General features: G+C 39.3%; 1 protein-coding gene across 5 annotated transcripts in view; it reads right to left on the reverse strand.

The window, feature by feature from the left end:
* Positions 1–1,738: 1,738 nt before the first annotated feature.
* Positions 1,739–13,780, reverse strand: part of MAPK6 (mitogen-activated protein kinase 6) — a 28,933-nt gene continuing 16,891 nt past the window's right edge. For all 5 annotated transcript variants that reach the window (XM_038147343.1, XM_038147340.1, XM_038147341.1 and 2 more), the window contains 5 exons: positions 9,439–10,645; positions 8,673–8,817; positions 5,519–5,683; positions 4,696–4,897; positions 1,739–4,112 (listed from right to left, as the gene is read on the reverse strand). In XM_038147343.1, the coding sequence (XP_038003271.1) occupies positions 3,014–4,112; positions 4,696–4,897; positions 5,519–5,683; positions 8,673–8,817; positions 9,439–9,993 (2,166 nt within the window). In that variant the 5' untranslated portion in view covers positions 9,994–10,645 and the 3' untranslated portion in view covers positions 1,739–3,013. The remainder of the gene's footprint in view (positions 4,113–4,695; positions 4,898–5,518; positions 5,684–8,672; positions 8,818–9,438; positions 10,646–13,780) is intronic.

Raw genomic sequence — 13,780 nt, forward strand, 5'->3', positions numbered from 1 at the left:
TCTGAAGCTCTTGTTAAATATACTTTAAAATGCTGCCTTTTAACAAAAGGCCACTTGGAGAAGAAAGGGCACTTTTAAAAGATGGTTATTTTTCTCATTTCTTATTTGCTTTTTTGTTAAATAAGGGTGTTCCATTGTACTTGGCAAGCACCTTGGCGTGAAACAGTGGTCCCTTTATCTGGTTCATAATTTTAAGCCTCTTCTATATTTTGTTTTTAAAGACAATGCTGTTGCTAGGTCACAGCCAAAGGGCTACACATGTAGATGACCTATTTTTTCCTGAAGGGATAGGCACGGCTGGTGAGTACAGGGCAGGAACCACCTTCCATCCAATGGGAACAACCTGTGACACCCTGCACTTTCTGCAGGCTGTTCTTCCCACACTCCGGCAGTTTGCCAAGGGAGAACCCAGCACCACACCCACGGTACCTTCACTTTCTAGCAGTGATTCCACTTTGCACGGTCCTCACAAAACACTTTTGTCTCCACAAAGGGAATTCCTTCTACTTAATAAACCCGACTGCCCAGCTGCACCCTACAGCGACCCATGGACAGAGGCTGTTGTGAGAGCAGCACCAAAGCAGGCAGCACAGCCTGTACAGCGCTGCCTGTACTCAGCACAGGTAGAAGAGAAAGGCAATAAAGCACCATGCTGGGTTTAGGCTCAGCACTCGACTCTCCCCTTTAATGTAGAACATTCCCTTTGTACCCTTACAGGCTTCTTCAGTACTGTTAAGTTTCACATGTGTTCAAAAAAAAAAAAAAAAGGAAAAAAGCAAAAAAGCTACTTCAATTTGTACAAGATGTGTTTCTTCCACACTTCCCACCCTCTGCTCTCTTCCAATCTCAACAAAAGCCCTGCAGCCCTTGAGAACAGTCCCTTGGCCAGAGGACAGCTGGTCACCCCCCTCCCTACAGCCCACACCCACTGCTGTGGCTGCGTCAATGTCCAGGGACCATGCCCAAGGACACGCTCTCTGTCCCTCCCCAGGTGCCCATCCTGTGCCAGCCACACTGAAGGGCCGGAGATCCTTTTTTTAGGCCAGTTGCAACTGTGCCAGCTGCCAGAGGAGCAGGGATGGAAGAACCTGGAGGAACTAAAACACTGTCATAGGAAAAGCTGTAGGGGTTTGCCAGAAGATGTGGCTTTATTGTACAGTTAATCAGCTCCCTCTGGAACAGCTGGGATGGGAGGAACGGGAAGAGAAATACATACTGTTCTAGGGCTTGCTGCAACAGAGACCTGACCTGCACATTTTGTAACATCCCACAGGAGGCACCTGGTCATGCTCCCAAAATCTCCTCGTGGAAGTGCTCCAGCCAGGCTCTTGGCTGAGGAAACTGCAGGCTCACCTTCACTCCAGGCTGCCAGCAACACAAAGGGGCTGGCACACACACCGTGGCTTTTCCTTTAAGCTGATCTGGCTAAAACTTTGATAAAATAGCCACTCGGGTCACTTACTCAATTGGTTTTTTGAACAGAAATGGTTATGGACAGTGCTGTATATGTGTGCTTTCATAGCCACACCACTACATGGGATTTTCCTCAGTGCAGGCAGCAGGACAGAAGGAAACTCCTGGGAGTCTCCTTGCAGGATGCTGCATTCCTTCCAGGGAGAGCTTCTCATGCTTCCCATGAGCACCCTGTGTTAGGCAGTGACCCTCACAACTGCCCCAGCTGCAGCACAGCAGCTGCTCTTGATCTGGCAGGGTGTGTACAAAGCATCACAAACAGCCATTTTTGCTGGCCATGTTTTTATTTGTTTTTAGTTTTAAACAGGGGAGCCAATGATACATCCAGTATTTCAAAAAATCAGAAGGTAAAACAAATTTTTAAAAGACCGAGATGCTACATGCTATATTTAACCTAATTTTATTCATGCTTGCTTTTGAGGGGGGCTGGGAGTGGGACAGGAATCATTCGTAAAAACATACAGTAAAAACAAAATGTCTCACCATATAGAACTTTAACCTACAGTAATGTTGTACCTTAATTATTTCCATGCACACAACTAACATTACAAAATTTTTAAAAAATGAACACAATTAAGACTTCTAGGAGCATTTGATAATAAAGCAATTCCTAATTTCTTTTGTAGAGATCAAGCACCTCCAATTACAAATTCCTATACACAGTGAGTGCTTTACTTGAAATGAAAACTAAAAAATAAAAATAAAAATGTATTGGATAGCCTCAGAATAAGTCGATGTTAATATATATCCAGCTATGTAGGCAATAAAACCATAGTGCTAAACAAAAACTTTTATCTGAAAAGTAACTCAAAAATTGACTTTCTATAATTACAGAAATATACTTATTTGCTAAAATAAATAAAAGTGCTGCATATTAACACTTCACTATAAAGAATGCATACCAGAACATTTATAAATATTGAATGATTTTCAATAGGAATAGCTACTACAATAATGCTGGCTAAATAGAAGTGCATAATGAGAAGCACTATGGGTGGTTAATGTTTTGCCACATACTGCTGTTACCTTGAGGTAGATAACACATGCGTACCAAATTCTGCATTCATTTCAGTTGCTGCTGGTATCATGTGTCTAAGAAATGTGTAGAGTATGAAAAACTCCAAAATACGCATGAATGAAAAAAATGTTTCGGGAAAAATAGATATTCTCATGCAATTATGTACAGTCTCACTGTGTAAATTTCAAGGCAAGGTTCTTTTTCTGCAAAACATGGACACTGTTTTACTGAGAGAATGTTTTTTTTTTTTACTTGGTTTAGTGCATTTTTTGTTACCTCCTGCATTTTGCATTATTTTGCTCTATTCTTTAATTTTGTGTGCAAACGACATGCCAGTTTAAAAACAAAACGAACTCATGTATAGAAAGTAATTCTGGATTGTAAAAACAATGGTAAACAGAAAACTTAACGAAATCCATACCAAAATTACACCATCTGATTCAAGTAAAAAAATTACTTACACTAGTAATAAAAAAAGACAAACACATCTCATGAATATAAAAGAAATGTCTGCTGAGTGTTTTAGTTTAGGTGTTTCAGAATGCTGCTGTAGGTTTTGTGGGGAATCTGGGGAGATGATTTCATAGCAGAAGGCGTTAGCGTGGCCTGGATGGACTTCAGAGGCGAACCAACAGGGCTGTGAAACTGAGGAATACCTATAGCCTCAAGTTGCTTGTTGAAGAGGAGCTCCCCACTGTTACTGAGAAAGCTCTCTTCTCTTTCCTTCTCCCCAAGCTTCCCCTCTTCTACTGGCTCAGGTTCTAGCATTTCAGCATCTTCTTTCTTACTAAAAAATTTGTCCAAATAACTGGTGTAAGTATTTTCTTTTTCAACTTGTTCATCTTTCCTTACTTCGCAACAGAACTGGTCTATGAGGAAGCACCCCTCCCCACCACCGACAAACTGACTGTCCCAAGAAGTTTGGTACAGAGCTTCTAACTGTGCCAAATTGGCCATTCCTTTCTCCTGCTTCTCTCTGCTCACCGACTTGGATATTATTCCTTTCAACTCTATCTGAGACACTGAACTATTCAAGTCATTTAATTTATCAACATCAGTAGACTCATGTTGTAAACTAAGCTGGATGGTTTCTGCTATAAAAGAATCAAAGTCAAACCCCTGATTCTTCTCCCTTTCTTTTTCAACAAGTTGCTGTGATGCTTCCTCAAGCGCTATCTGAGCTTTCACCAACCCATTCTTTTCACATTTAGACTTGCCTTTCTTGTCAGACTTTTCTTTGCTTTGTTCCTTCCAGTTTGAAAGATCTATAATAAGCTTGGGCTCATAGTAATGGTTAACTTCACTGTCTCGCCAAACTAAATTATCTAGGTATGAAGAGGACCTCATTTTGTAATTACAAGTGTGACTACATTCCAGATCACAGTACTTGTTTTCGTGGTGATCTGAATACTGCCAGCAAGGCTCAGTAGAGAAGTGGGTGTCAAAGGCAGGATCCTCCAGGTACTTTTCACGATCTCCATCCAAATATTTGCGAGGATCTACTTGCACTTCTTCTTCATCAGTAACGTCAGAAAGAGCCCTTGGATCACGCTGAACTTCATCAGCTTCATAGTTATTATGAATAGGCCAGTCATGGTCTGAAAACTGACTTTCATGGTATCTGTAAAACAATTTCCTAAGTGTTAGCAGCTAAAAACAGTCCTCTGGCTCCCAAAACAGAGACAGTCAAGTTTAGAAATTTCCTTACAAAATAATGACAATTCAACACAAAGCTCTTCCTTAATCCAACTGGGTACCTCTTCCAGGTTTTTAATTTAATCTAGCATAAAGAAACACAATTAGGTACAACAGCTCACTCAATTTATAGAACTTTTTCTAAAGTGTGTTTAATTGACTTAAGATGACTACTGTGAAATCTCTTTACTACAGCGTGCATTAAGCATTAGACAAGACAATCATAATTAAAACTCTCCTTAAACAAAGTTTATTTTTAGAGAAGTATTTTGGGGAAGGAAAAAATAATGGAAATATTAACTTTAGATTCTAGAGTCCTGAGCGCAACTCAGGAATCCATCAGCACATCCAAGTCACATCTAATGGGTTATAAATCCAAGGATAATGATGTAAGAAAATTTTATTCTCAGGTCAGCTCAGAGGAAGAAGAGGAAATAACGCCCATGAAGCAATGTCACTTCAAGCACAAAACCATCCAGTTATGTTACCACAGTAAGTGATAAATTTACCTTTCCCAATTATAAATATGGCTGTGACTTTCATCCATTAGCAGAATATCATCAACCTCATCTTCAATGTGAAAAGGATGACTTGAAATAGGCTCATCCGTTGGAAAGGAATAAATGCTCATGTAAGGATGGGACAAAGCTTCTTCTGCTGTCAATCGATCCATGGGACTAAAAGTCAAAATTTGCTCCAGAAAGTCCAGTGCTGTAGAATACAGGCTACCATTAAATGGGAAATTTCTGACATTTAGAACTTAACATTAAGGTGCTTTGCTCTAGAGCCCTCTAGTCGTTTCAAAGTAGCTGCCTGTGAAGTATCAGCTACTGACAGTACAGTGCCAAATATGCATCCTGCAGCCATCAGAAAGAGAAGTCAAATCTGACATCAACCATAATTTAACTTAAAGCATAAAAAAATAGCAAGAGACAGAAAGCGTCAAGCTGAATCAGTATCCACCAATGGCTACCAGGAAACACTGCTGCTACTTTGGCTGGGAGACTCTGAAAACCATTTGAAAGACAGTCCTTCTATACTGACTCCATTCCAATGCTCCCTTGTATTTAAAAGGCCAGTGTCTCAAAACAGAGCAATTGCAGTGCAAATAGGTCCAGCAGAGATTCACAATTCTACTCTAAAGATAACCAAGCAGCCATCATGGAAGTAAATTTCTTTTATTAGGGCAGAAGGCAATCCTTCTTCAGAGAACACAGATTCTTCTAACTGAAACTTGCTTTTAACAATCACACGCCTGCACCTCAAAGCTGCACACTTTTTCATGATTTTGAAGCATCAAAACATTGAATCAAGGATTTTTTCATTACTTACCTTCAGGACTGATGCCTGGAAGCAACTGAGTTAAAGGTTTGTGTGGCTCAGTCATATCATTTCTAATGTAAACTGGAATTACATTGAGAAGCTCCTGACGGTCCTCCTCATGTACGACAGGAATTGATTCTAGAATCAACTGCATCTGTTCAAGTTCATGTGCACCTGAGCACCAAAAGAAAACAAAAGCTGCCATTTCAACTTCAAACATTTCTGATCCCTGTATATGAAAGGCATGTCAAAATTTTGTGCTCTGAGCAGCTATTTCCAGTAAAAGATTATAATCTCACGCAACAGAGGAAAGGCTGAAGTTCTGAATTTAAATGATAATAAATCTGAAGAGCTCTCAAGAAATGCTGTGGCATATGAAAAATTACAGAGCTGCTACTCACAGATAAAGAGACCTAACCTTAAGCTTTTGTAAGGGTGTTTTCACCATGGATGAGGTATTCTACAGCAATACTCTTTTAATAATACACTATATACTGCTATCCTCCCCTTTCAACTGATCCACCTAATTAATACAGTATTTGACCTCACTTTGAATTGTATGTTCCTTACTAATAAAAACAGTAGTAGTTTAGCTCAAAGACATTTTGCAGGCCACAACAATTTGTATTAATATTCCACTCTGAAATCCTGCATTAACCATCAAGTGCAAGACAAAAATCACCTGTTGGTTATACAGAGTGATGCTTTTTTTGACAAAAGTCCTCTATTATGATTGAAATTACAGTACTGTTTTAGCACTACCTGAAGTTTCCCTGGGTAAGAACAATAAGGGCCTATACAGCAGGTCAATTTTGAATAATGAACAGCATCTATATTCAGTACTGGAGTACCCAGAAATACAACCTGCCAACGTCAGCTTGTTGTTCAGCTCCAAGGAGGATGTAGGATCCTAGAGATTCAACTAGCAGATGAAATTATGTAGGCTTATTTGCATGGCAATGTCTCCTTCCTTCACCAAGCAGCTCTGGGCAATCACAAGCAATACTGATGTATGTGACAACAAATATAAATGGGGCCAGCAAGAGACTCTACCATCACCAAACCTCCAAACTTCTCAGTTCACTTCAGTGCCTGCACAGCACAGCAGTCTGTACTAGACATCCCATCACACACCTGCAAGGTGACTTGAAAAGCTGAGGCAAAGTCACCACAGAAAATCTGACAGAGTTCCCCAAATGAATGAGTACTGCTTTGTGTTAACATCTTTACTGGACTGAAAGAGCTGTTTTATTCTATTTCAGACTACAACAAATTACTTAATATGATCTATCAGATGTTATACTGCTTGTAATTTGCTGGAAAATAGACTCTACTGTGTAATGAGTACCATCCTAAAAATTAATCAACTTTCTGTCCACTGTCAGTGAAATAACCATTGCAAAATATTCATTTAGAACAAAGAAGTAGAGAAGTTGTTTGGAAAAACTACTGAATTCCACTCAACTCCTTTCCCTCACTTGTTCCAGGTATTCTGCAGTATTAATCTATTCTTCCTTCCCATTCTCATCAGCTTTCTGAACAGCAGGATTCCTAAGGGATGGTTCAGAAGTAGACAGGAAGTTGCAGTTAACCAAACCAAACCCTCCAAACAACTCTGCAGAAGGAGTCTCAGGGCAGAATAATTACCGCATCTCTACCGTCTTCCCTTTCCAAATGCATGACGTCAAGAAATCCATTTTTCTTTAGATTAGAAAACCATGGCAGTGCTAAATTCTCAGAGGGGCACATCTATATCTAAAATATTTTCTAAGTATCTACTCAGTGCAATTAAGGCATATAAACAAGCTTACAAATTTAGGATTTTGGTGACTGAGACCAAGTTTTTAAACAGAATTCTAACGCTGCACAGCAACTGGGCCAATAAAAAGTTGTGACAAATACCAATGATACTCAAAGAAAAAAAACCCCAAATGCTGGCAGTTGTGATCAATCTATGCTGAATGATGAAATCTGCAGACTTTTTCCCAATAGGAACCTCATAAACCTTGTATCAGCCAAGCATTTAATACTCTGGGAACATTACTCCAGTATTTAGTAACTCAAAGAGTCAAAAACTCACGGCATGTTAAGAGAAGCCTCTGCACACATTAATCCCTGATTTATACCAAATAATGTTTTCAATTGACAGTTCTTCAGTAACTACTTCATGGGAAGAAGCTCTCAATTCCATTGCCTTTTCATGCAAAACTAAGGATGACAGCAGAGGTGTGCTTTCAGTCCACAGTCCTTGTGTCTAAAGGAATGTGAACTTTGAAATGCAAGCTTAGCTCTCAGAGGTTTTATCTGTATTACTCCTATAATTCAGGCCAACAGAAGCAAATCCAGGATTGAGCCTGAATGAGACAGCTACTGCCGAGGCCCCAGGGTGCACAAAAATAAGCATTTCAGAGGTATTTCAGCAGTTTGCTCCTCTGCTTCCATGGACTGAATGCTTGTCAGCAGGTGGTGATCTCCTATAGTGCAAATAACAGTGTCACTTTACCTAAAATGCTCTAGTTTGTGCTCTGAGCTAGGTCAGCAACATGGTACAGGATGGCCATCAAGAGATGGGCTCCAAAAATTTGCTCCAGATCCTAACCAAAGCTCCAATATAGATGCACCCAATGAGACCAGAGCATTGCTTCCCATCTTACTAGAAACAGTTGAAGGTTGCACATTTCTTGTACTGCACTAAATTTTACACCTTTAAATCTATGCCCCTGGGGCTTCATAATTTAAAATATAGAGCAGCAAGAAGTGATTAGGTTGACCACATGAGAAAAATAAACTTTACACGTATGATACTCAGGGTATTCATAGTCTTCACATACTCCCTGGATGCACCAATTCACACATGTATCAGAACACTTCTTCAGCAACCAGTAAATCTAGCTTAACACAATTACAGACATATTTACCATGTATGACTTCTACAATAAATTGTGATATTTATCTAAATACACACCAATACAAGTAACAAAATTGAAATGTCTTCTGCTTTACAGATACATAAATTTACAGTTTATATAAGTGCACAGTAATATAGCATATCCTGATAGTCAATGACTGCTGATGTTAGCCACAAGAACCAATTTTTCCTGAGGAAGATAATAAAGCAGTACCACTCCTTTTGTGAATATACCACTGATTTTATTCTACCCACCTGCAAAGAGGGTTTTCCCAGTCAGCATTTCAGCAAAGATGCAACCTGCAGCCCACATGTCAATGGCTTTAGTGTAGTTGTTAGGAGAAAGCAAAAGCCGGGGCGATCTGTACCATTTAGTAACCAATCCTTCAGAAAGATGGCCCTAATGAAATTAATTAAAAAAATTTATTAGATTTGTAAGACTTACGTTTTTAAATTCATTTTTAATGCACTACTAACAAGATTTTTTTTAGTCTCAAAGTCCCAAGGATTATATTGTGTGCATACTACTAAACCTTCTTTCTACCTTTACCAATATCTTTGTGAGAGAACAGAACGATATACAAATATGACACTATTTATCAGTCAAATGAGGTAATGCAGCAAAACTCTCATTCCCAGATGCCAAAAAAATGCAGATATGATACTGAACTCTCTTGTGAAACATCTACACCAGGAGGACAGTATCTCTAAAGCAACCCCCAAAGTAGCCACACTTGCAATAGGAATGCACTACTTATAATCTTATCTAAGGCTTCTATAATTAAATATAACTAAATGTTGCTCTTAACCTCAGGTTCGGTCTTCACTGTTAAAACCTTTGCTTTTCTGAACCCATTTAGTAAAAAAATATATATTTTATGCTTGCAGTAGTCCTATCTGAGACAAACCATGCTAAGGAGGCCTTCCACAGCCTATCTACCTGTGCAAAAGGGAGAAAGATGCTATTTTAAGAAGGAACAGCTGTCAAAGCATCTCTTAGATATTCCCACTCTCTGCATACCTTGTGGGAATAATGAGGATCCATGATTCGTGCAAGACCAAAGTCACCAATCTTCAGCACCAAGTCTTCAGTATTAATGAAAAGATTAGCTGGTTTGAGATCTCTATGCAGAACATTTGCAGAGTGAATATACTTGAGCCCACGTAGCAGCTGGTACATGAAAAGTCTGGCATGATCTTCCAGTAAAGGGCCTTGCTCTAGCAAATTAGCCAGATCTGTCTCCATGTATTCCTGGACAATGTAAACACAGTTCAATTCTGTCAGGGAGCCCACATCATCTGTTAACTGGCTTCCACTGGGACCAAGAATTTCAAATACTTTGACAATGTTATCGTGGTCAAGTCTTCTAATAATTTTGATCTCACGTAGAGCATGTTTAACACTCTGGGGATCTGTAAGGACAATTTTCTTGACAGCTACTCTTTTGTCACAGTCATTATCGACAGCAGAAAAAACTAAGCCGTTTCCACCACAGCCCAGTGGTTTTAAGTCCATATACCGAGAGCCCAGATCAAAACCATGAATGTTCATGAGACTTTCAAATTTTTCTGCCATTTTAAAATTCTTTACGTTTTTCCTCAAACTACTAAGCTTCTGTAAACACACGGAGACACTTCCACTGGTATCTGAAGGAAAGGTCTTAGAGAAAGGGAGAAGAAACACTTGGCTTTGACTGCAAGATGGTTTCTTGACACTCTCATTTCATTATGAGCCAGCCAGGCCTGTTGTGTCCCCTTGAATTTAGAGCCTGTACGCTCTAGAACTCAAACCGAGCATAAGATCGAAAGATTGCAGCATTCATAGTTCAAGAAAGGTGCAGCATTTCTGCAGACATTAAAGAAAATACTCACAAAAAACTCAAACGGAATGAAATGACATACTATGCACTCAGCTCTACTGTGCTAATCTGGTTAACATTTAACAAAAATGTGAATAAATATGCACATAATAGGCTTCTATTAACATCCTCCTCCTCACAGTGCAGATACATTCAGTGTTGGACTGGTCCTGAGCAGCGTCATTCTATGGTGCTGGTAAGCACTATTTTTTTTCCTTCTTCCTCCTTTTTCTCTTCTTTGTTTACAGTCTAGTTAAATGGGAAACTGGCAGCTCTTGATTTACAAAAGATGCCTTCCGTTAATGATCAGGTGGCTCCAGCTCACCACAATCACAATCAAAGCTACCATCCATTTTACTCCGTGGCAACCTGAAAAGCAGAGAAAAATACATCGTTACCCCAGCACACACACAAGTCTTCCTCCTCCCCCAACTCATTGAGTTATCCTAAATACACAACTTACTTACTGTCCGGTTACAAAACAAATAAATCATCAAAAAAGCGAAACCAATTAGAATATGTACCTTTCACACTTGTGGAGGAAAGCAGTAATGACCAACCACCAATTCTAAAACATGTATCATGAACATTTTTGATGTCATCTATTGAATTTATAGCACAAAACAAGAAATCTTCCCTAATCTTAATAGAGAGACTACCAAAGCAATCTTGTTTTGTTAAGAACTGTTAAGAGACAAGCCAGAAGCAACAGTATCCATAGCATCTGTCAGCAAATTTTGAAATAATTCTTTTCACTAGACTTTTATTTGAAGACAAAATCAGGTATAACTATTTCCCCATAATAACAGGTAACTAGGTACTGGTCACACAAAAAGGGTGGCTTGTACACTCCCAGTATTTATATTGAATATACAACACACATCCAGTGCCACTTATGAAGCTTTAATCCTTGTGATTTTAAAGTTTACCAACATCTCAAATAATAACTTTGCCTCTACAGACTCAATGTTACAGGAATCATAGGGATAATTCCTACATATCAGACAAATATTATTGCTTTATCAATTATTTCTATACTTATCCAACCTAGATTACAAAGAAAAACTAGCAGCAAGTACACTTTACAGAGTAACTGGTATGTTCTACAACCCTTTCCCCTAACATATGGGCTCTTTCAGACATCATTTATTTTTTTAATAGTGTAATGAATTCACCTACTATTATGAAAAACCAAACTGGCAATTTTCTCAATAAGTTCCCGTCAGCAACAGCAGAATGTAGTCATAAAGACCACATGGTGCATTTTTGTACAACATCTTCACTTCTTTAAAAGCTCAAAAATGCCACAAAGGGAAGAGTCAGAGGTGTATGCTACACAGTGTGGTAAGTTTTGGGCAATTCCACAAGAAGTCACTTGAATGTTCTTCCCCAACATGTATAGGTCAGATCAAACCACTAAGTGCCTCCTGTTCAATCTCAGATTAACACATTTCAGTTCTTCCCTAAATGTAAAGGTCACCACACTATCCCAGCACTTCAGAATTAATTATATGAATGTTTTCCTTTAAAACAGTGCTAGCCTTTCAGTGGGACAACTGGGAGAAAGCAAAACAAGTCTCCTCACTCTTCACACCAGCAAGAGCAGCTGACAGGTTATTAACATATTTTAAATAATGGCCTCAATTCACTAAAGCAATCAGAATTGTATAGAGAAAAAAAAAAAAAAAGAAAGGAAGGCACACTGGCAATGAGAAACAAGACTTTCAACACAGTTAAATATTATCCTTCCTTTGGCTCAAACCTGACTGTCACCAAGACACAGCCCCAATGCCCAGCCTCGCTCCCTCCTGCCACACACCACCTGCCCCCAGGTATGTGGACAGAACACGACAAACACAAAGAAGGAAATACATGCTATCCTCTGCTCAGTTCTTCTTCTTAAATAAAGATCACCAAATGCAGTATTTCAGAACTGAAAAGCATTGAGCTGCCCTCTACTGATGTGGTATACCCTGCCACAAAGGTGATCTTCAGAGCTTTCTCTACTCAGCACACGGAACTTAAGATTGTCTTAAGATTCCTTTCTTTGTGCATTGGCAACAGTCCTAATCTTAAACAGTGCTTTGCAAAAGTTATTTTAGTCTCATACAAACACAATGAGGTAACACTATTACTTTTCCCCAAACTATCTTGAATTTTTAGCAGTATTAAGACACTAAATCGTAGGTATTTTAAAAGGGGTCCTCACTCTAAAGAACAAAAGTAAAATTTATCCTAAAGAGCACAGCATCAGTGACTATCCAACTCTGTTCACAATTGTAAAACCCAGATGTCTAGCCTCTTGATTTTTAACAATTTTTAAACTTGAAAGTATTTTCTCACTCACATGTACTACTTTCAGGTTCACTCATTCTGAGCTGCTGCCTGTACAACAGTTCACATCACCCCATTCACCTTTCACTCTAACATCCTACCAGTTGTTACAGAAATTAAAATTTGTACCAATACTTCAAATTTCATATTAAATTGAGGTCCAAGGCCTCTGTTCAATTACCCTGCATTAAGCTGTATTTTACATCCTTGGGACCATCTACAACCAGTTGTATTCTGCCTCATAATTAGGCTTATTGTTTCACACTGCTGATGCCCTAACATGCAGCCATACCAAAACTGTTTGCACCAGCTGCGTGACACATCTGGAAACTCTCTTTTAGCTAGTTCCATTAAACATCCCAGGAGCAGATTCAAAACTGTGCCCATCAGCAGCAAAGATTAAGATCTGCCATTTCTTTACCATAACTCAGATCTTACCCCCTACTGCCATGAGTGAATGCAGCAACGAAAGGACTGCTTCAGGGAGAAAGGGAACTTTGGCCCACTCCTGAAGTGGGAGCCCTAAAATTTTCATTCTGTATCTCTGAAATGATGCATTTTTAATCATCAGTTTACACTTCTCCTTCCACCAGGTGTCCACTAATTACAGTGTTTTCAGAGAGCCTGCAATGATCTCCACAACCAGTCTGATTTAGCTAAGAAAACAAATGCTAACAACATAAAGCAACCAACCCGGTGCAGCCTTCATTTGACCTGATCCTGCTCCAAGCTTCCTATCTGTGAACAAATTACTTAATCCCATGTTCTAACCACTTGAAACATATAATGGACTACTGTATAAAAAAGGGGGGGATTATCATCCCAATTTGTGCTGAACAGGCTATTGACGCAGGCACTGACATTTTCATCTAGGCTGTCACCTTGCCACGACGTCCAGGTTTTTTATAAGTGGTACTTTCACTCCTTCTTCACACAAAGTTTGAAGAGTGAAACACAAAGATACCAGTTTCTTAAGTGGTTTATAACTATGGTTTTAGAACGGGTCAGTTCTTGGGAGAGGGTAACAGAAGTGACCCACAGAAGGGCTTTGAAATCATCCCTAGTGATGATCACCACACTTGACTGGCTTCAGGCATTGCGCAAGCAGCCCCTTCAAATCATGCTCAACTCCTGCACGTGGATTTATCACAGTTTTCAGGAAACAGGATG

The sequence above is a fragment of the Motacilla alba genome, chromosome 10 (genome assembly GCF_015832195.1).
Source record: "Motacilla alba alba isolate MOTALB_02 chromosome 10, Motacilla_alba_V1.0_pri, whole genome shotgun sequence".
Classification (NCBI taxonomy): Eukaryota; Metazoa; Chordata; class Aves; order Passeriformes; family Motacillidae; genus Motacilla; species Motacilla alba.